The sequence below is a fragment of the Lipotes vexillifer genome, unplaced genomic scaffold, assembly GCF_000442215.2.
Source record: "Lipotes vexillifer unplaced genomic scaffold, Lipotes_vexillifer_v1.1 scaffold39, whole genome shotgun sequence".
NCBI classification, from domain to species: domain Eukaryota; kingdom Metazoa; phylum Chordata; class Mammalia; order Artiodactyla; family Lipotidae; genus Lipotes; species Lipotes vexillifer.
The window spans coordinates 132,148-154,990 of NW_006787038.1; the positions used below are offsets into that span (position 1 = coordinate 132,148).

General features: G+C 47.4%; 2 protein-coding genes across 7 annotated transcripts in view; one reads left to right on the forward strand and one right to left on the reverse strand.

Annotated features, from left to right (window-relative positions):
* Positions 1–3,168, forward strand: part of DCAF4 (DDB1 and CUL4 associated factor 4) — a 17,600-nt gene extending 14,432 nt beyond the window's left edge. For all 4 annotated transcript variants that reach the window (XM_007459691.1, XM_007459692.1, XM_007459693.1 and 1 more), the window contains 3 exons: positions 491–664; positions 1,021–1,135; positions 2,975–3,168. In XM_007459691.1, the coding sequence (XP_007459753.1) occupies positions 491–664; positions 1,021–1,135; positions 2,975–3,168 (483 nt within the window). The remainder of the gene's footprint in view (positions 1–490; positions 665–1,020; positions 1,136–2,974) is intronic.
* A 6,015-nt stretch (positions 3,169–9,183) lies between these two features.
* The window catches only part of ZFYVE1 (zinc finger FYVE-type containing 1), a 48,372-nt gene continuing 34,712 nt past the window's right edge, over positions 9,184–22,843 (reverse strand). Inside the window, exons 5-12 of one of the 3 annotated variants that reach the window (XM_007459695.1) lie at positions 18,873–18,979; positions 16,748–16,856; positions 15,386–15,483; positions 15,184–15,301; positions 12,734–12,904; positions 11,815–11,995; positions 11,172–11,285; positions 9,184–9,695 (exon numbers count right to left, since the gene is read on the reverse strand). In XM_007459695.1, the coding sequence (XP_007459757.1) occupies positions 9,463–9,695; positions 11,172–11,285; positions 11,815–11,995; positions 12,734–12,904; positions 15,184–15,301; positions 15,386–15,483; positions 16,748–16,856; positions 18,873–18,979 (1,131 nt within the window). In that variant the 3' untranslated portion in view covers positions 9,184–9,462. The remainder of the gene's footprint in view (positions 9,696–11,171; positions 11,286–11,814; positions 11,996–12,733; positions 12,905–15,183; positions 15,302–15,385; positions 15,484–16,747; positions 16,857–18,872; positions 18,980–22,843) is intronic. The other 2 variants (XM_007459696.1, XM_007459697.1) reach the window with 2 other exon arrangements.

The following is a 22,843-nucleotide window of genomic DNA, read 5'->3' on the forward strand; positions in this document are numbered from 1 at the left end:
CCGCAAAAAAAAAAAAAAAAAAAATGCCACCTTTCTTTAAAAGTGTGGGAGATGTGCCAACCTGCTTTGGGCAGTAAGCACAGAATTCATTATTCAGGTTTCTTCAGCCATCTTCCCATTCAGTTTGGGACCCCATGTCTTACCTGGATTTCTGATCTCTCTTACTCCACTCTCATCACCCAGCTTCTCACGAACGACCTGGGAGGAGTGAGGGCACACCCTCACTTCACAGGGAGGGGTTCAGGGTGAGGCCTTAGGGGCCAGTTGGCAGCCAGTGGGGAGGACACTGGAGGGACACATGGTGTCCAGTTCTTGACCCTTTGATAAGGAACCCTTCCATCTCCACTGAGGCTCAAACCCTAACCAACCTCCTCCACGCATACCTCTGACCTAGGGGCTGGGATAGGGGAGGGGAGGCAGGGGTGTATTCTGGAGGGCACACCCCTCCCAGCCTTGGGAGGGAGGTACTGAGCAGGCCCCCTTTCCGCAGGCTCCTTTGCTGTTTAATGGCTGTCGTTCCGGCGAAATCTTTGCCATTGATCTCCGTTGTCGAAACGAGGGCAAGGGCTGGAAAGCCACCCGCCTGTTACATGACTCAGCAGTTACCTCTGTGCAAATCCTGCAAGAGGAGCAATGCCTGATGGCATCCGACATGGCCGGAACGGTACGGGTACCACTGACTTTCTCTAGCCGCTGGAGCTGGCGCTGGGTGCGGGGAGGGGCTCTGCAGGAGAGACCCTGATGTCAGACGGCGGCAGGGGAAAGGCATCTGGAGACCAGGTGAGTTGTGAGTTGTGCGGGGCAGCTGCTTTGCTGCCCGCTGGGAGCCCAGTCTGGTCTAAACAGACGTGAAACTGGTCATGGTGCTTTTGATGGACTCTGTGGCTCGGGGGTTTGAGATATATTTTCTAACTTGAAGAGGTCTTTGGAGACCACCTCGCCCTCTCTGGCTTCATGCCTGGGCTTCACCAGTGTACCTGTTGGACCCTCCATAACCGCCCCTTGTGCTTCTTCCCACAGATCAAGCTGTGGGACCTGAGGACCACTAAGTGTATTAGGCAGTACGAAGGGCACGTGAACGAGTATGCCCACCTGCCCCTGCACGTGCATGAGGAAGAAGGAATCGTGGTGGCAGGTACCCGGGGAGGAGGAGATCATCCCATCAAACCCTGTCCCTTAGGAGCGCCAGCAACTTAAGCAGATAAGGGAGAAATTACTCTAAAATGAAACTGAATAAAGGGGATTTTGGACAGTTGGGGGTCAGGGAGTTAAGATGGGATGTAGAGTTGGACATTAGTTAGCAACAGTTTTAACACTCACCAGGTGGATAGCCCTGTGTCCCCACGTGACTGGGCAAATGTCACTTCAGTTACAGGCGAGTGAGGAGCAATAAAACATAGTGGTTTAGGAGACCTGGGTGTGGAGTTTAAGCCTGTTCACCAGGTCAGCATTCAGTGTGACCCTCAATCCCATCGTGCAGCTGTCCTGTCGGAAAGCTTGAGCTCCCTGTTCCTTGTACTCCCGTTTCCACCAGAGGATGCTAAGTAAAGAGATGGAGGTCATTGTAAAGGAACCTGGTTCCTTTAACACCACTGCTGTGAACCCATGATTTGTAGAATAGAAGCAGAGCTTTCTAGCACCAAACCCCCTTGAAAGGAGTTAACAAGTTGATCACAGATTATATGATTATTTGGCAGTTTGACAAACGAAATAGTAGGCCCTTGGCATTAAGGAGAATGTTTCCAGTCTTCACAGATGTCAAATTTTCTAATATTCCTACGGAAAGTATTTATTTGCTATGAAACTTTCTGTGGCTAAGAAGCATCACTTGGCTAGAACTTTCTTAGACTTATTTACTACTGTCACTACCACCAGTAATTAGTTTCCTTAAGTCTGTTTTCCACAAATTTTCATCTCCAGAGAGTTTCTGTGTTCTGGACAGTAGAAAAGATATGAGCCTTGTTGAGAGGCAGATGTGGGGAGTGGGCTGGCTGCAGTAATCCTTGAATTGTACAACCTGAATGAACCACAGCTAAGGTCATAGAGTCAACTCAGATGGTCAAAAGCACACTAAAATCCGTGACGCCTAAGGTCTGCCCTTCTCCCCCTGAAGATCTCCAGTAGCACATATTTCCTATCTGAGTTGCTGTAACCAGTGGTGTCAGGTGTCAGATTCCTCTCAACTATGAACCCTGAAAGACTATGAAGTCTTATGAACTGAATCATTAAACCAGAAAATGCTCTGGGAAGAGTTGTCACCTGATTTGTTCCCAGGATGTAATGAAGTTATGAGATCTTCCTGGTTACTCTCATAAAAAGGAAATCAGCTGCATGTCATCTAGAACAGGTGGCCTGGGCTCCCTCTTGAATAGCCCTTGTCACCAAGAAAAGCAGAATGGGTCACCTGATAGCCAAGATGCCCCGTGAACACCCCAGGGTGTCACAGCCAGCCAGTGCATCTTGTCACTTTGAACACCTGCAATCAGTGGTTCTAGAGCACCAGGGCAACCTGTATCTTTAATTTTCTTTCTTATTCATTCATTCATTTATGGCTGCGTTGGGTCTTTGTTGCTGTGCACGGCCTTTCTCTAGTTGCGGCGAGCGGGGCTACTCTTCATTGCAGTGCGTGGGCTTCTCATTGCGGTGGCTTCTCTTGTTGCGGAGCGCGGGCTTCAGTAGTTGTGGCGTATGGGCTTAGCTGCTCCACGGCATGTGGGATCTTCCCAGACCAGAGCTTGAACCCGTGTCCCCTGCATTAGCGGGTGGATTCTTAACCACTGCACCACCAGGGAAGTCCTGTAACTTTAATTTTCAAAAGGGACATCTTATCAGTAGAAATAATTTCCATTTGTGAGTTTGTCTGGCTCATGTGAAATCACCTTTAGCCCTTAGGAATCATAGACGCCAGGGCCACAGGTACACAGGCTCTCTGCATTCTCTCACTAATTTGCCGCGTGTCTTCCCTCTTTCTTAGTGGGCCAGGACTGCTACACGAGAATCTGGAGCCTCCATGATGCCCAGCTGCTCAGAACCATACCCTCCCCACACCCCACTTCCAAGGCCGACATTCCCAGTGTGGCCTTCTCTTCTCGGCTCGGGGGCTTCCGGGGAGCGCCAGGGCTGCTCATGGCCATCCGGCAGGACCTTTACTGCTTCTCCTACAGCTAATTCTGCAGGTTGCAGCCTGGAGAGGCGTGGATGTGACTCGGGAGCATAGGTAGTCATATTTTTGCCACAATTGCCATTTTCAGTGAGGGCATTTCAGATGGATGCTCTTGTGTATGCATATCCCATCCATCCAGCTGCTGGGGAAAAGGTGCTATATTTTATGTGGAGACACTTCAGTTAAGTTATTTCAGTTAAGTTGTGGGTTCAAGAAGCTTAAAAGTCCTTTTCATAAAAGGTACCTGTTTCCTTTTCTTGCTGAATTCCTTAGAATAGTTCCTCCACCTTTTTTTTTTTTTAAACAAAAAATACTTTTCTAAGGGCTGAAGATTGACAATAACTAAAGCTGCTGCTTTCACCAAAAGCCCTTTCAAGAAGCCTGATGATGAAACTGGGTGAGACTGTTGACAGTCAGTGCCTGGGTCCCAGAAAGACATGCATCTATACTTGAGAAAGCCAGCTGGAGAGAAGGGGGAGTCAATTATCTGAGTCTCTAGAGATTTTACGGCTGAGTTGGGAATCATTAAACTAGCCTTCTGAAACTCACTCGATAACCAGTGTCAGACCTCTGGGATTCTCATTCATTACCATGTATAAGCATTGTAAGGAAAGATGGATCCTTTTAGATGCTAGACAGGCCTTAGCATGCATATGTTGAAGTACCTTCCAGAATGTTAGGTACAGCAGCTCCTGTTTCTATCATGGTGACCTGAATGTCAGATTCAAGGGCCCCATCTCAAAGAAAATTGGCTTTGACTTTCGTAATCTAGGAGAAGCAGTTTGTGAGATGTTTATACAACGCATTAATACAAAGAGCCTTTCTACCAAACAATAAACTAGAACGTAGAAAGAACCAGACATGGCATGTTGCTTCTGTTAATGGTTTGGAAGATCATGATGCTTGGCTGCTGTAGCATCAAACCAACATCTGCTCAAACCCAGTGTGAGGAAGAAACTGAGACCAGTTTTAATGGCTCTGCTGGAAAGCTTCCACTTGCTCCTGTGCCCCAAGAAGCTGTGGACTACCTCAGCAGGCTCCCTGGCCCAGGGTGGGTTCAGCCTATGGGAGGTAGAAGCAGGAAAGCAGAAGGCAGAAGATTGAGGGATTGTTAGTTCCCTGACTCCCCTTCTGCTGGGGTGTGGTGGGCTGTGGTTGTGTTCCTCTACCCAAGTCTGCAGCTTCTGCCGGAACACAGCTCTCTGGATTCCAATAACTTCTCTCCATTTGTCCCTTCAGACCTACAGCTGATATTGCATCTCACTGTTGCTAGCCCAGGAGGCTTCACCAGTTGAACTCTCTTCAGGTACCCCCTTGAGTGTTACGCATCTGTGTCCTGCCAGAACCCTACTATGTACAGAGAGAGCAATCCAAAAAACATGAGAGTATCAGATTGGTCATCTGGTAGATGAGCAATATGTTACAACAAATATTTTTAGTGCCTTAGGTTCTATAAATAACTTTCCTCCACCTTAGCTGACTTGATCCTTAAAACAGCGTATGTAGGAGGTAGGGCAGTAGTAATAATATAAAAATTATTAGCATCATTTTCTGGGCACAGAGAAATTGAATGACTTGCCTCCACGCAGACCTGTTAAGTGGAGAGCTGGGACTTGGAACCAGAAGAGATCACGTTCTCTACTTTCCACACTCCTCTATTTGCTGACAGTACTTGTGTATCACACACAGCTAGTGCTAAGGAGAAATCACAAAGTGGCTTGGTGCGAGTGTAAACATGCAGTGCTAACATTTCATATTTAATTGCTAAGTAAATGAATTTTTCTGGCACTCACCAAAGACTAAGAAGCTTGCCAGTTACCAAATTTCTTAGGTGTTTGTTTAATCTTTGAGACATCACCCCTGTGTCTTTACAGCCTTGGCATACCGACCTGCACGTAGGTCCCAGGAAATAGCTGTATGATTGAAGGGTCCTGGTGACCGCAGTCACAGCAGGGTCTTTTGGATTAATTTTGGTGACATGCCCCTCCCCAAGAGCACAAAAAAGCATAAGTGCTGAGCCATGACCCTAATATCACTCATACTTTTGCCCCCAAAGTTAAAAGTTCTCACAACATACTAGTTTGTTCATTACATGATCTGCTCTTTACAGTCACTGGTATTGCACCTCTGGTGAAGAGCCTTTGCCACTATTCTGTACTATTTCAGTGGAGCTGTGGCTATTCAGTCCAACTTTGATCTCATAGACAGTGGAGACGACTGACTACTCAGAATGCCTGGTGAGTTCTGACATGTGGGGCTCTATCCCCATATACCTTCCTAACTCATCAGCTGTGCCATAGACCAAATTTCTTGCTAGGCAAATACAGTTGTCAAAGAATTAGTTTTATGTTTCCCTTAGGCTTTTAAGAAAAGGAGGTGGGGGACATCTTCAAAATCTGCTCTTTATCTTTAGTGAGCAGTCACTCACTGCTCCTAACATTTGGTCTAGAGCAACGGTCCCCAACCTTTTTGGCACCGGGGACCGGTTTTGCAGAAGACAGTTTTTCCACGGACCAGGGTGGGGGGCGGGGCGGGGGAACAACAGCAGATGAAGCTTCGCTTGCCCGCCGCTCACCTCCCGCTGTGCAGCCCAGTTCCTAACAGGCCACCAACCAATACGGGTCTGTGGCCCAGGGGTTGGGGACCACTGGTCTAGAGTATATGAGAAGTGGTTAAACTCAGCAGAGAAGCTGATTAAGCATTTTGGTATGTTTGCTTCTTAGTGTCCCAAAGATTAGTATGTTGCACAGTCTGGAAGCATTTTTCACTTGCAGGTCTGTTAGGGCATTTTGCCCCATTCCCCAGATGACAGTGAAAGATAGCGAATGAGCAGGGGGTGGTGGCAGCAGCACTGAGCTCCAATAAACCCTTTGCTGTTTGCTTGCTGTAGCCTTCTAAACAGATGAGAACAGTGGCACAAACTGGTTACCAGAAATGTCCACAGATCAACACTTGTTGTCCCCCAACAAAGGCACCCAGAGGCCAAGTTAGCCCCACTTACCTGTCAGCCCTCGATCTGCCCTGGTCTAAATCTTCCATGTAACCACCTCTGAAAACAACTGCAGGCTAAACTCAGTTTCTTCTTCCATTTCTCCATTCATGTATGTTAGTAAAAGCCTTTCCTTTCATTTTTATTTATTTTCTTTGGCCGCACCACGCTGCTTGTGGGATCTTAGTTCCCCGACCAGGGATTGAACCTGGGCCGTTGGCAGTGAAAGCACAGAATCCTAACCACTGGACCTCCAGGGAATTCCCTGGGCCCACTCCTTCAAGTCTGCCTCTCCAGGCCACCCACCACATGGCCACTCCACGGGAATGACCTTCCCAAAGATCCCTGCACTCAACGCCTTCTTGTACCTCGGAATAAAATGTGCGGCATCTTGAGATTTGACCACATGTGCCTCACCCTGTTGCCCCTTCTCCACCTTCCACCTGGTGCTCTCAGGACACGTGTTACAAGTCCCTCCGTCATCTGGGCCTCTGCTCAAGCTGTCCTCCACTCCTTTCATCTGTTGAGTCTCAGTTTCACAGAAACCTCGAGGAAGCTTAGTTTCCCCAGCACTTGGCACATCTAGACACTTAGTATGTTGAATGAACAATTTTTGCCAGCATTATTCCCTTTTAATTCTTAGAACCCTACGAAGCACGTGAAGGTCACTCCTATATACCAAAGAAAAAACTGAGAATAAAGCAATTTGCCCAAGGTCTCCTGCTAATAAGTAGCAGAGCCAACGGGGTCTCCTGCTCAAGAAATCTGTTAGGCCCCATGTGTTGGAGGGGATGGAATTTTTACTTTTCCTCTGGAAGTTTAAGATCTCCTTAAGATAATTTTCCGGGACTTCCCTGGTGGTGCAGTGGTTAAGAATCCACTTGCCAGTGCAGGGGACACGGGTTCAAGCCGTGGCCTGGGAAGATCCCACATGCTGCAGAGCAACTAAACCCATGTGACACAACTACTGAGCCTGTACTCTAGAGCCCATGAGCCACAGCCACTGAGCCCGTGTGCCACAACTACTGAAGCCCACGTGCCTAGAGCCAGTGCACCACAACGAAGAGTAGCCCCCGCTCGCCACAAGTAGAGAAAGCCCGGGCGCAGCAACAAAGACCCGATGCAGCCAAAAATAAATTAATTAATTTTGGGGCTTCCCTGGTGGCGCAGTGGTTGAGTCCGCCTGCTGATGCAGGGGACACGGGTTCGTGCCCTGGTCCAGGAAGATCCCACATTGCCGCGGAGCGGCTGGGCCCGTGAGCCATGGCTGCTGAGCCTGCACTTCCGGAGCCTGTGCTCCGCAACGGGAGAGACCACAACAGTGAGAAGCCCGCGTGCCGCAAAAAAAAAAAAATTTTTTTTTAAAGAAAAGAAAAAGATGAACCCTGGGTATGTAGGGCAAGAAAAGAGAACCTTTGGTTATTTTGACACCGGGTTACCTTCCTTTCCTCTACCGGTCTGACTAGTGTAAGGAAGAGAGTTCGGAAGACTTTTATGCATCCTCCCTATGTGGTCCAGCATCCTCCCACGCGCAGGGGCGCCCCTAAATGACAGAACAGGAGACAGTGGATAGCGGTTGTTCAACAGGAGCTGAACAGACAAAGCAAGGCAGGGCAAAGGAACAAAGAGCGACAGATACAAAGGGAAAAAACAGTCTTTTCCCAGTGTTTCCATAGGTCACTAGTAACACCTACTCTCTTCTGTGATAGAGCATTCGCTGGGGAATAAACAGGTATTTACAGGTAAAATATACCTCTCACTTGGCTTCCGCTCTAAAAGCCACCAGCTAATTTCTTAACTAGAAAGAGGCAGCAAGATACACTGATGAAGTTAAAGGAAAGAAGCAGCACAGTCCATATTCTGCAGGAAGATTCCTTTATAACGGCGAATTTAATAATACACAGTACTAGAGCAGGGCCTCGGTCATAGGCCATAGGAGGCAGTAAGGAAGCAGGTCTGAGAGGGACCAACACATTCCAGGGCTCACGTCACAGTAACACTCACACCGAGAATGACCGCCACGCACCTCCCTGAAGCTCGGCCCACCCACCAGTTCAGTCACGAACTGTGTCACTTTTAATTCTTCATTTTTGGCCACTGACGATAAAATCCACCATGATGACAGGATTTCAGCACAACAGTCTCTTTCCAGTCACGATAGAAATGGATGTCCCAGCTCTTGAGAAACAAAGTTCATCTGACTTCTCTTGCCAGGACCGGAGAGAGAATTTTTTCTTAGTGGTCTGTTGAAATATTTATATATACTTTAAAAAAACCCCACTAACAGTCCATTCTGTGCTCTGTTTCCCTGGAAGATTTCTCATGATCACCCCTCCAATAGCTAGAGGGGTCGTATTTCTGGGAATAAAGAATTAAGATGCTTCAAAACAAGCAAAAACCCTAGTGCAACACTCAGTAGGTGGTGGGCTCAAGGGGGTTGGTAGGGGAGGGAAGCAGGTGCTCTGTTTCTGGGCAGGGAAAGCCAAGTGGTCGCACAGAAGGAAGCATCAACAAGCAGGAAACACTGCTGGGGAAGGCCCATCTCCTTCTGTGTTCCCCCTGTATGAGGGCCATCGCGTCACCTGCACTTGGACTTCTGAGGTCTGAGGACCGTACCCCCCACCTGCCACCCATCCATGACCTGCATGCTAAGCTGGGTGGTCTCTGACCACAACAGGCCTAGGCAAGGAACTGGGATCCGACTCTGGAGGGCCCAGGGAGATCCTCCACAGGCTATCCCGAGCGAGAAGTACCTGGGAAGCTCACTTGCCCCAGCAGCTGAAGGGCATGAAGTCTTCGAAGGCTCAGAAAGCAGCAAAAGGTGACTAGCAACACAGTGGCCTTGGACATGGCTCGGTTTTGTGGGGAAGACCTGCTGCCACTGCCACCTGATTCTGTGCTGGGGACAGACTGTGCAGGTCTTCACAGCCAGCAGCAGCCTGAATACACTCCACGTTCCTTTCATATGTATATACAGGTAGGTGTGTGTGTGTTTGTGTGTGCGTGCGTGCGTGTGTGTGTGTTATGTATAATTTTTAACTGAAATAAAATGCGATGGATTCAGGTTCGTTCCCCTTCGCTGTAAGCTGCTCGGTCCCCTGCCCTGAGGGGTTCGTGCCACCAGGCCCGCCACCAGGCTCACCCTGGCTCGCCATCTGTCCTACCCCCCACCGTGGGAAAGTGGCCTCAGGATGAGCAGAGAGGACACATACCACAACAGGTGACCAGGAGGAGGGCCTACCTCAGCGAGATTTCATTTCTAACCCTGAGAACCTAAGGAATTGTGAAGGACTCGGAGAGGGAGCTGGGGTTAAAGGTCACCAGGCTTTTTATTGCAGTTAAAGCAGACTCGGACAGGATGGTCCCAGCCTCGAGAGGGGACAGCCCGTCGGTCATGGGAACACTCGTCACAGAAGCCCTGTCCGCAGGCCCGGCAGTGGTGCTTGGAAAGCTTGATGCTGAACTCCTTCCGGCAGTTATGGCAGTGCAGGATCTCATGGTCTGGTACCCAGTACGCCGGCCTGGCCGCATCTTTCACCAGACCTGCAGCACGGAAGGAACCATGGCAGGCGGCACACATGGGACCCATCACCCCGAGTTCCATGAGGCAAGAAGCCCTCCGCAGACACTTCACTGGCTCTCAGTCTAACTGCACACAGATCACCCCCTTCCACCCAGGTCTCCTTCACCACCTACCACCCAGGTCAGGATCTCTGGGGCTGAGACCTAGGCACTGACATTTGTGTATCTATTAAGCTCTCCAAGTGAGCCTAAAGTGGGGCTGAATTAAGAACCAATGGAGTAACAATAAAGAAGTTTGGGCTTTGGAGTCAGGACATACCTTCACCCCAGTTCCACTGAGCCTGAGTCAGTTGGTAGCTGCGGGATTAAGAAGTTCCTTAAATTCTCAGGGCCTTAGTTTACTCATCTTTAACAACACACCTTCAAAAGTGGTTACAAGATTACAAGAAATAATGTGTCTGATGCACTGGGACCCAATGGCCAGTGAGTGCTCAGCAGGTGAGCGCCAAGACTCTGTGCCAAGGGCAGCCCCTGCCTCTCGCGGTTACCCCTGAGAGCAGAAGCAACCTGAGCATCAAGCCTCGACAAATCCATCTATTCCCACACCCTTAAGTCAAAAACTCATCATCAGCTCATTCTGTGAGCCACAGTGATTAAATCTGATCCAAGCAATTTCCATCACACCCACCCAGGAACCCTTGGTCTCTCCCCTACAATGGGCATAAATACCCAAGGCCCAGCCAGCCCTGCCTAAGCCCTCCACACGCTGGTGGGGCTTCCCTTCCTCTCCCTCTTCCCATCCTGGTTATAAGCACCCCTCACATTCAGAGGTGAGTGGCTGTCTTAAATCTTAAAGGAATAACAGTTTGGCTGGTGTGGCGGATTAAAGACAGCCACAAATTCTTTGATAACCTGCCCCCTCCCTCGAATCTAGGCAGGCTCTGTGACTACAGCAGACTGTAGTAGAAGAGAGAGTTTCTAGGCCCAGGCCAGTCCTGAGCCACCATGTAAGAAGCCCACTGCCACTGAAGAAACCACGTGGAGAGGCCTGGAGAATATGGGGAACGGTGGGGGGAGTTCTCCTGAGCCCAGCCTTCGAGGCATCCCTGCCAGGCTACCCAGCATGTCAAGTGAGGTTGGCTTGGCCCCTCAATACCAGTCCAGCTACCAAACTGGAAAATCCAGCAGTAATTCCAGTCAATGCCACTTGGAGCAAAATAATTGCCCTTCCTGTGAGACATGATAAAATGTAGGTTGTTTTAAGCCTTTACATTTTCAGGTAGTTTGTTATGCAGCAGTAAATGATATAAGAGGATGGCCTCTAGGAATAAACATGAAACCACCAACGTATTCAGCAGAAGCAAATGTAAATTTTCAGTCACTTCCTTGCTGCCCAACTCAATCTAGGTCAGTAAGACTTTGACAAAACAGCCCAAGGCACTATGAAAGCCCTCATCCCACATACACTGCACCCAAGAGAGGCACTGCCAGGCCCACCTAGTGGTATGTCAATGGCTGTCACCACAGCTCCCAAAGTGTTCTGCACGGCCTCGCCCACCTTCCGAGCAATCAGCGTCCCACCTTCATCATCCGCCTGTGCCTCAGTAACATCTGCAGACAATGATGAAGGAAAAGCTGTTATCTCTTAGTCATTTCCCAAATGGAAAACTCAGGGGCAACAGCAGAGCATTCTGGATGCTTCTCCCAGGGTACCGCTGTGCTGTCCTGCAAGGATGGAAAGGGTCTAGGCTATGGGCACCAACGCTGCAGCCGGTGAGATCTGTTAGTCCTTTACCTCAACCCTCTGGGGCTATTTTATAACCTTCCTTTACAGTGAGCCAGAAGGGTTCAAGGAGCATGACCTAGAACCTCCTCCAGAGATAAGACTCAGTCTAAAGCCTGTGGTAAACACAGGACAGGTTTAACACGCCCCCTCCCCCCCGCCCCGCAAGGAATAGCACCCCAGGACCCTGTTAACAAAGAACTTAGAGGATGACTGGGCAAGACCGGGGAGCAACTACTCTCAGAAGAGTGATGTGGTGAGGAACAGGGTCAGGCAGGTGGGAGTCCCGTTCCCAACACCCAGTGCCAAGGAGAGAGGTTCCCCCTCCACCCGTGCAGTTCCCGGGCCCCACGTTACCTAACTGGGAATTCCTGGCTTCATAGCAGTTGTCACACACCCGCACGGGCGCAGGGCCCCAGCCCCGCTCCGGCACTGGCCGGGTCTTGGATGAACAGCTGTCACAGAAGCCCTCCCCACAGGCCCGGCAGTGATGCTTGGTGTCGTTATCTTTAAAGGATGTAGCGCACTTGTTGCAGCTCTGTTCCAAGCCCAAAACAGAGAGGCAGGTAACATTCATGTCTGCTCAGCTGAGAAAGTCAACCCGGGGGAGATGCCCAGGACCATCTGGGAATGGCAGGACCCCAATGATCCCAAAGGACGGGACCTAAGATCTCCAGCCACATGAAAATACCCCTTACTGAAGCACAGCTGTGATAACATTTTCTTCCAAGAAGTGCCTGAAAAGGTACCAAATCCATCTGGCTGAGTCACAGGGTTCCAGAAGGGACTACACCAATTCCAACTATGAGAGCAATGAGGATTCACTGCTTTCACGGCTTCTCAACAGAGCCCCTGGGAAGCTGATGAGGAACGGGTTTCCTGTCACAAGTGCTTGGGCCAAAGCTGGGTGCTCCCTTGCTGTAGGTGCCATGAGGTTTATGTCTCAAGCTGAGGATGACCCTAAATGACCTCTAATGGCCCCTTTTCCTCCAGATTCTATATGTATGACCTCAGACATCTGACCAATAATAACTGGCCCTTGCAGGGAAAGAAACTAAAATCCACCGCAAGGAAAATACTTGCAAAATAACAAAGGGAAATCAGTGGGCAGAGAGGACACTGGCTGCCTCAACATACCCCACCCTTTCCAACACTCTGAGAGCTAATCCGAGAGAGAAATTCAGAACCTCCCTCACAGAGCAAGCTTAGGACAGGGCAAAGCGGCACAAGCAGAATGGGCCGTGCCAGGGATGCAGGGCATCCTGCCACACCATACCAGGATCTGGGAGTTGGGCCTCCAGTAGGCAGGGGCGATTTGGTCGGTCAGCCAGGACGTCACAGCCTTGGTGGGCCCAAGGCTCAGCTCAGACACCGACTGAGCCATGAAGTTCATCCCATCCAAGAGGCGCTGGGCAGCATTGTTGTTGTCCTTCAGAAATCCATCAGTCTGAAATGAAAATGCAGGCTCCCATCATGCTCTGAGCGAAGGGAGTAAAACGAAGGAGAGAGAGGGGTCTCAAACAAGTTATACACTCATCACAGCCAACTCAGAACCACAAACTCCCTGGCAGAGAAGAACGGGGACGGGCCAGGAAGCCCTCTGGCTTCTAGACAATATCACACCCATGAGTCATTGCTGATATTATTATTCTCTTCAGGGTGACCATAACACTTGATGCACAACTGTTCAATTCAGAACTTACTTTGCTGTAAGTGAGATACACAACCCAGGAAATACTTATGTTAAGAAGACACCTTGGGCTTCCGTGGTGGCACAGTGGTTAAGAATCCGCCTGCCAATGCAGGGGACACGGGTTCGAGCCCTGATCTGGGAAGATACCACATGCCGCGGAGCAACTAAGCCTGTGCACCACAACTACTGAGCCCACGTGCTACAACTACTGAAGTCCACGAGCCCATGCTTCACAAGAGAAGCCACCACAATGAGAAGCCGCGCACCACAACGAGGAGTAGCCCCCGCTCGCTGCAACCAGAGAAAGCCCGAGCACAGCAATGAAGACCCAACACAGCCAAAATAAGTGAATAAATAAGAGGGTTAACATAAATTATTAAAAAAAAGAGGACATCTCTTCCAGGAGGCCTCCCACCCCAGACTGGGTTAGGAACCCTTCATCTCAGTTCCTCTAACATCTGCACATCTCTAGAAATCCTATTTCCACATATAAGTGCAATGTCTCTTTATGCATCCAACTCCCTATTAGACTGAACTGAGAACAATAATCCTTTTTCTTTTTTGTAAGTATCTAGTTCAATTATGGGCACACAGTACTCAACAACGTATGGTGATGAATGAGTGAACAAAGAGAAGGGGAGGAGCCTATATTTCCTAATCCCAAGGACTATGAGGAATACAGCCTAAAAATAAACTGGTATTACTGTTTTCTTGGAATATAAACTACCACAAGGATGATAGCTTTTACAAGAAAGAACACAGATCGAAAACAAAAGATACTGATCAAAGAAGTCTAGTGAGAAAGTTATACTAGTTCAAGACCACGTTAAATTCTTGGGACAGAATGGCCTGGACCATCATGTCAAGGGGGCGGCCTGCAGAAATGAGACCACACTGCAGTAACCAATTCCAGTGCAGCTGGAAACTGGAAAGATGACAAAACAATAAGGACATCTTTAGTTCTCTGGTATCTGCAGGATCCAGGAAAGCTCAAAGGTGGATCTGCAGATAGACCTAGTAGGCTGACCGGTGGCTTTAGGAATCACCCAGCAAGGGGAACACCACCAAGTAAAATAAGTCCCTTAGAGAAAATCGCTTATCTTTCTTCCGTGAAGGAACAAGGTTTTGGATGTGTTGTGACTGATGGGTAATTTCAAGTGTGAATGGTGGTTTAATGCAGAATGAAAGCACCATATCACTGCCTTATGAACAGATTTGTTTTTCCAACATCTTGAATTCAAAAGTCAAATTAAAAACAGTAAAGGTCCATCCATAGTGATTCCACTTCTCAGAATATACTTCAAGAAGAATATACTCCAAGAAGAATATACTCCAAAACCAAGTCTCTCTTACATGAAGATGGTCACTATAGCATTTTCGATAATAAAAAAAAAATCATAAACAGCATGAACAAAATTGAACTATAATACTAGACAGAATATTACACAGTAATTACAAATGAGAACTGTGAAAAGTGAAAACAATGTAGAAACAAAGCAAAATTGTGTATGAGAAAAAAGTAGTTAAGTGGCACACAAACTGTAACTGCATCTATACAAACATACACATATGGAAAATGAGTAAGGAGAATATGAAAAAATAAAGTTTTATTTGCTAAGGCAATGTAACTATACAGCAATTTTTAGTTTATTTAAAGTTGTGCTTCTAGGGACTTCCCTGGTGGTCCAGTGGTTAGGACTCCACACTCCCAATGCAGGGGGCCTGGGTTCGATCCCTGGTCGGGGAACTAGATCCCACATGCTGCAACTAAGAGCCCGCATGATGAAACTAAGACTTGGTGTAGCCAAATAATTTTTTTTTAATAAATAAATAAAGTTGTGCTTCTAATATTTATGCAAGAAGAAATGGAAAAAATGTAAGGGTCTAGAACAAGAAAGGCTCTCCAGATCATACCTTCCTAAACCACCAGTATATTGAAATTCATGGTTAACCTTAATTGTAAACAAGTTCTGCTTTCCCACACACAGGACTGGACAATACAAGAGAAAACAGGAAAATAAAACAGCTCTTACTCCAGGCCACACATGCACAATCTCTGTCCGCACCACTGTATCCACAGGATCTTGGTTTCCAAACCAGTACTGCCGGCTACGATAGACCACGCCGCAGTTGGGACATTCAATTACGTACCTACAAGGAAGGCAAATAGATACTGTAACCCCACCAGGTGCCTGGAGAGACAAACACACCAAACAACCGGTAGCTGAAACTCACCCAGACCAGGCATATTTTGCGAGACCCATCCAGGGGGAGTCGGTGGAAGCAGCCGTCTTGGGCACCACGCTGACTTCGTTGCCTCTCTCGTAGCAGGCCTGAAACATGAAGCACTCTGCCAGCTTCTGCTCTGTCCACCAGACCCCTTGGCCTCTCCACATCCCTGTCCGGCCCCACTGCCCACAAACCAGACCAGCAGAGGATTTACAGACCCTGAGTTTAGCACAACAGAAGGAAGTCTTTCTCTAAAGAGGTCAGTGCCCTAATATATACAATGGAATAGTACTCAGCCATAAAAAGAAACAAAACTGAGTTATCTGTAGTGAGGTGGATGCACCTAGAGTCTATCATACAGAGTGAAGTAAGTCAGAAAGAGAAAAACAAATACCGTATGCTAACATATATATGGAATCCAAAAAAAAAAAACAAAACAGTGGTTCTGAAGAACCTAGAGGCAGGACAGGAATAAAGATGCAGACGTAGAGAATGGACCTGAGGACACGGGGAGGGGGCAGGGTAAGCTGGGACAAAGTGAGAGAGTGGCATGGACATATATACACTACCAAATGTAAAACAGATAGCTAGTGGGAAGCAGCCGCATAGCACAGGGAGATCAGCTCGGTGCTTTGTGACCACCTAGAGGGGTGGGATAGGGAGGGTGGGAGGGAGACGCAAGAGGGAAGAGATATGGGAACATATGTATATGTATAGCTGATTCACTTTGTTATAAAGCAGAAACTAACACACCACTGTAAAGCAATTATACTCCAATAAAGATGTTTAAAAAAAAAAAATCTCAAAAAAAAAAAAAAAAGGAAGTCAGTGCCCTAAATGATTATGAATTGAATGTATACCCATCCCAGGCCCCAAAACTGAGCTATAAATTATATCCCTGTCACAGACAGGAGAAATCCATCAAAACTGGGTTTCTGAATAGCATTTCTGCTCTTAAGAATGAATAGTCAATGTATGGGAATTCCCTGGCGGTCCAGTGGTTAGGACTCCACACTCTCACTGCCAAGGGCCCAGGTTCCATCCCAGGGAACTAAAATCCCACAAGCCACGCGGTGTGGCAAAAAAAAAAAAAAAAAGAAAAGAAAAGACTGATAGTCAATGTAGATGACACTTGCATATATAAACTCAACAAAATAAGGGGGGTTGAAGCTTAAAAAAATAAACCAAGGAGTCCCCAGCAACAGACATGTGAGTTCTTATGGTTAGAGCTGGAGAGAAGTTCCAGAGATATTCAATTTGAGTATCAAATACTTTGGGATGCAGCAAAGAATGGTCCCAAGCCAGTCTTCCCAAAAGGAGAGTGTGGCCGGCAAGCCAGCTGCTAGGGAAGAAGCTGGGTGGACTCACCTTGCAGGTAAAAACCCGGTTGTCATACTGGTGAGAGTATCTGCAGCGGCTGTTGGCTTCATGAGGTACTCCTTCTTTCCCATGATTCATGCTGTTCTTACATCCAGCCCTGAGTGAAGCCCAAAAGCTGACAGTGAAGCCGCTAAAAGGAGCCAGCGCAGCTTACGCTGAAGAGTCTCTGACCCTGAGCCAGACCCAGGGCCAAAACCAGAGCTCCATAATTAACCAGGCCCTGAATACTGAGCAGAGAGAGGGCAGTTTCTTTCAGAAACCCACGTGCCTCTCTCATACTTGCAATCAACATCACTACACAGGTAAAGCAACTATTACTCTTGTGTGAGGAGAAAGGGCCAAAGGAGTAATCTCTTCTTGGAAAACCACCTGGTCCCTCAGTAGGAACAGAGGAGCCAGAAGACATCACCTTGACCAGATATAAAACCTGAATGGCCCTCAGGGAACTCAAAAACCCAAACAGCATGAAATGGGAAGTTTAACCAGAACAGGCTGCCAAGATGTAAAACAAAAACCGACCCTCAAAATTTGGCAGTGCATAAAAAGGAGGCTTAAGCTGAACAAGAAAACCTTCCAAATGAACAGTGAGCTCTGCTATCCTGACAACGCAAAACCAAGGATTGGGACTATAGAATTTCACTATGATAGAAGGAAAAGTTCTGGAAACCCTAGTGAGGCACAGTTAACACGGAAAAGTGATGATCTAACAGATCCTAAGCCTCCTGCTGGGCTCATGGGGCCGATAAAGGAAGGCAAGTCACACGGGCAATTACCATCCCTCCTTCCTCTCCAAGACAATGCCCAGTTCTCCGTAGCCCGGACTGTATAATCGTAGCCCGGACTGTATAATCGAAGAGCCAAGTCCTTTTTACAAACCCAGAGCCAAGGTGGTGACCCAGCAGGTGGCCTACAGGGATCAATGCAAAAAGGCCATTCATCACAAAAAAGGTTCAGGTCTCCTCTGTATGGACGAATGTGAAGGACAGGAGCAGAAGTCCTGATGAGAGCAAAGACACTGCAGTGATGAAGGGGGTGGAGAGCTGGGGGAGTGTCTGCAAGACAGAGTCTGCAATCTGACCCTGACACACTGCATTTAAATCCGCTGGGCTCCATCAGACAAGTCACCAGACTGTGATTGAAGAGCCATTAACGGCTCAAATCAATCCAGTGAGCCTCAAAGTGTGGTCCCCATCCAGCAACACCAGCATCACCTGGGAACGTATCAGAAGTGCAAGCTCTCAGGCCCTCCATCAGACCTCCTGAATCAGAAACTGGGGGTGCGGCCCAACTGTCTGTTTTAACATGTCCTTCAGGTTTTTCTGATGCATGCTAAAATTTGAGAATCACTGCTCTGTTCCCCCTGTAACAAAGTGTGATCCATGGACCAGCAGCACAGGCATCACCTGGGAGCTTGTTGGAAATGCAGAATCTCACCCAGACCTGCTGATTCAGAATCTGCATTTAACAAAATCCTGAGGTGATGCATACACGGATTAAAGTTTGAGAATACTGCCCTAACTCACTCAAGTGAGCTACGTATCAGAATCATCTGAGGAGCCTTTTAAATACACCAGTGCTGAGGCCCCACCCCAGATCTGTTAAATGAGAATCGCTGGAGGTGAGGCCCAGGCCTCCATAATTTTGAACGCTCCCTGGATAATTCTAATGTGCTCTAAGCATCTGCCCTCATTGTGAAAGCAGTTAACTAGGAATAATACCTACCCTAGTGCTTTGCACACACCGGGCTACCAAATATTAGGTGAATGGATGGAATGACTACCATTGAAAGCTCTGGTAAGAGAAACATAGAAAAACAGGCAAGCTAAAGTTTTCTGTGGTAAAAATTACCCAAACCAGAGTCAATTTTACATCTAAACCAGGTTGGAATCTTCAGGGGATTCCTCATAACCGTGTGTCCTGGGATCCCCTGCAACCTCAAAGTATGGTCCCCAGACCATCAGGATCACCTGGGAACTTGCTAGAAGTACCCCATCTCAGCCCCCACCCCATCCTTAACTCACAGTCTAATTTAACCAGACCCCACGTGATCTGCATGCACAGTGAGGTCTGCGAAGCTCCGTTCTGAGTCTCTTTGCCCAAGATGGGGACTTACCCGCAGCTGAGGCACAGGACAGAGCAGGTGAAGTACTCATCTGGAAAAAAGGAGCTGTGTGCCATCTGGTCATCGGGGATCTCACCGCTGAAGCGGTCGCTCAGGGCCTGCATGGAGGGAAGGTGATACATGAAGGGACACGGCGGACAGGCCAGAGCTCTGGCCCTTGCACAGCTTACCTTTTTTTTTTTTTTGAAATGAACTTTATTAGTTATTGTTTTCCTTTTCTTCTTTTTTTTTTTTTTTTTCCCACACCACCCAGCATGTGGAACTTCCCTGACCAGGGATCAAAACCACACCCTCTGCAGTGGAAGCACAGAGTCTTAACCACTGGACCACCAGGGAAGTCCCACTCCTTGCCTTTCTAATATGCCCTCACTGCTGGCTTATTTCTTATGGGCTCCACAGCTAGAAGAGGGAAGCCAATGACTTCTGCTCTTTACCCTAGACCTTCTTGGCCCGACTTGCACCAATCCTCACCACAGGAAACCTCAGAAAGAACCAGCCCATTTCCCACGAGGTCAGAAGTAAGCAAACAAAGTTACCGTTCTCTCCTAACTGAAGTTATAAACACCTCACACACTCTCGGTCTTTCATTCAAAACCACCAGATATTGACGAATGTCCACTTCATCTTTGTGAAGCTGGGACCAAGAAACCAACACTAAAGAAGGTGGCTTGTCTTTCAGTCAGAGGCAGGCAGAGCTGAGAAGTGAGCTGGGAGTTTCCTGGGCATCTCCACCAGTTCTAACCAAAGGTGCTCACTGGAATTTATGAAACCACAGAACTATATGTAGAATAAGGGTTAGCAGCCAAAAAGCAAGGAGGAATTATTATAGGTTCTGGCAGTCTTTTATCAACTACAGTAACCTAAAAGACAGCAAGTGGCCAGGGCTTCCGTGGTGGCGCAGTGGTTGAGAGTCCGCCTGCCGATGCAGGGAACACGGGTTCGTGGCCCGGTCCGGGAAGATCCCACATGCCGCAGAGCGGCTGCGCCCGTGAGCCATGGCCGCTGAGCCTGCGCGTCCAGAGCCTGTGCTCCGCAACGGGAGAGGCCACAGCAGTGATAGGCCCGTGTACTGGAAAAAAAAAAAAAAAAAGACAGCAAGTGGCCAAAATAAATGCTAAGAAGAAAGATAAAAGTATTTGCAGAAACAAACTGAAAATTTTATGTTTAAAGGCAGCTTCCATTTCTAAACCTCTGTTTTCACTCACTACTTTATATTGAAAGCATTCTTCAGGCTGTTTTTTTCCTTCCAGGGCCTTACTCGTATGCAGTGGAAAAAGTTATATAAATTAAACAGAAATGGGCTTTACAGGCTTTAAAAATTATTAAATGCTCGCAATTCCAAGCTTCTCTTAATCCCTCATACTGAGGCAGCCAGGCACTATTCAGGGGAAGAGAAGGAACAGTAGCTTAAAACAAAATGTTACTTCCTTTAGTAAAAAGGCAAAAGAAATTTTAAGATGAGACTTGGAAAAGGGGCAGATTAGGTTTTAAACTAAGGTTCTCAAGCTCTAAATGGAATTTCACTTAAGGAGAACTTATTTATTAAAGTTCCTTTCCCTTTTTTCAATGAAACCTAATACCCTGAGTTGTAAACGAAGTGTTTACAAAAGCACATGCTCTCAATGTTGAGTCAGGTCAGGTGTTCAGACAAGAGTAGCGGCAAAGAATGTGTCAAACTAAGGGTGAGGGCCTCACCCACGTGCATTAAAATTCAGCTCCTGCAAGGATAATGCACAGGCTTGTAAGACACCATCTGCCAGCGATGGCCAACCAAGTGGCAATCCTTGACTCAGACCAAAAAAAAACAGTCTAACAATAATACATATATGTCCTGTTCTCTTGGGGTAATTCTGTAAAGAGTAACTTAGGGAAAACAACTAAGATTTTGAGAGAGACTATAAAGGCATATACCTATCAATATTAAAGACAATAAACAAGAAGCAAGGCAAGTAGAATCACTTACTAGCCTACACCGTCCTCCTCTTACTTCAGAATGTGACCCATCTTTCGGGAACCTTTTCCATGAAGCCTTCCCAACCACTCTAGAAAGACCACGCTTTGCCTTCCCTGAGCACCTGCTGTCCTCAACATCTGAACCAGGTACTAAGTGATGAGGCAAAAGCTATGAGCCTGTTACACGTATTTTACCTCCCAGACTAGATCACTAACACCATGAAAGACATTTCCTACCTTTGTATCCTCCTCTCACTCCGAGCAAATGTCCTAACAAGTACTCAACTAGGACCTCTGGAATGAAGTGCCCCAGCACCAACCTCCATGTGCACACCAACCCCTGCCCTCTCCTCCTCACCTTGGCCCTGCCTCTGCACCAGGCTTCATCCCAGGCCCACAGGCCCTCTCTAATTTATGGCTAAGTACTCGTTGATTGGCCAAATCACTGATAACTCTTAGGGCTGTATTTCTCAAACAGCTGTGTGCATAACTCTCTGGGGCTAGCTGGTGGAAAAATAGAGCATTATCTTCCCAATGCATCAATTTACTGAAAGATATGGGGAGGAAGTTATTTTCAGATAAAAAACAAACATGGATATAGTATGAAACTAAATGGAAAATTTGCATAAATAAAACATGAGACCCCCACCAACGTTATTTCAGCTTGCAGGTGGCAGGTCTGCACTTTTTGTGCCTTTACTTCCTTATCTATAAAATGGGGGTGCTAGCAGTACCTTCCTCAGTAGGGGTCTCCATGGATTACACTGTGAAGATCAAATGAAGTTACTCAAATGAAGTGTAGAGCACTTGGCATAGACTGAGAGCTCAGAAAACGTTAGCTGCCATTATTAATATCATTTTTATTTTTTATGCTGAGAATTCCCTTATTCCCTCCCTCACTAATTCAGGTAACACAGGGGATATAAGAACTCTCTTTTCCATGATGGCTCATTGGTCTTCATGGCTGTTTGCATTTGTCAGTGAATATTTAGCTGCAAAAAGATGCTTATGTACCTAAAGCAGTGTTAAAATAAGAAAGAAAGGGCTTCCCTGGTGGCGCAGTGGTTGAGAGTCCGCCTGCCGATGCAGGGGACACGGGTTCGTGCCCTGGTCTGGGAAGATCCCACATGCCACGGAGCGCCTAGGCCCATGAGCCATGGCCGCTGAGCCTGCGCATCCAGAGCCTGTGCTCCACAACGGGAGAGGCCACAACAGTTAGAGGCCCACGTACCGCAAAAAAAATAAATAAATAAAAAATAAGAAAGAAAAAACGCAGAGCTAACTAAGGAATGCAGAAGTTACTAAAGAAGTATAAGGAAAACCAAAGAAGAGCATTTTTAGCCCCAGGTAACTGAAAGGGTAACCTAAGTACTAGTTTTCCTTAGGAAAAATAATACCAAATTTAGCATGAATCCAACAGCTGGGTTGAATTCAGAAGGCATGCCACTCCCCAGTAAATATAAAATTGCAGCCCAATAATAGTGATAAGCACAAGGTTTTTTCTGTTCCAAATTCAAGTGGCCTGGTTCACTTCTCTGAAAGTTCTTCAGAAAAATGGGGGCATTTCTAAGTGTCTCAAGGCTAAGCATAAAACGATCTGCAGCCTGATTCCCATGGGACAAATCCCCACAGAACCACCATCATCACCTGCCCTAGACATTATGTTGGCCAAGGCAACAGTAACTTCTTGTGACATCAGAAAGAGAAGAACTCCTAGACCAACCAGCCTCATCACTTCAGATGCTGGTCACCCATCCTCTCAAATGCTGGGTAACACAAGCATCTCATTTCCCTCACAAGTCACTGAAGAGCTGGCAGTCAGTAATGAATGAGAACTTACAAGCATCAGGATGACTTACTGAATCATGAGTATGTGAATAAAACAGTAACTGTTACAAAGAAAATCTGATGTTCACATGTTTTAGATACTAGGGTAAGGGGACACTGTTTTCCTTCCTCTATAACCTGATTGTTCCTTTCCAGCGTGGACATGACCACCTAATCCATAT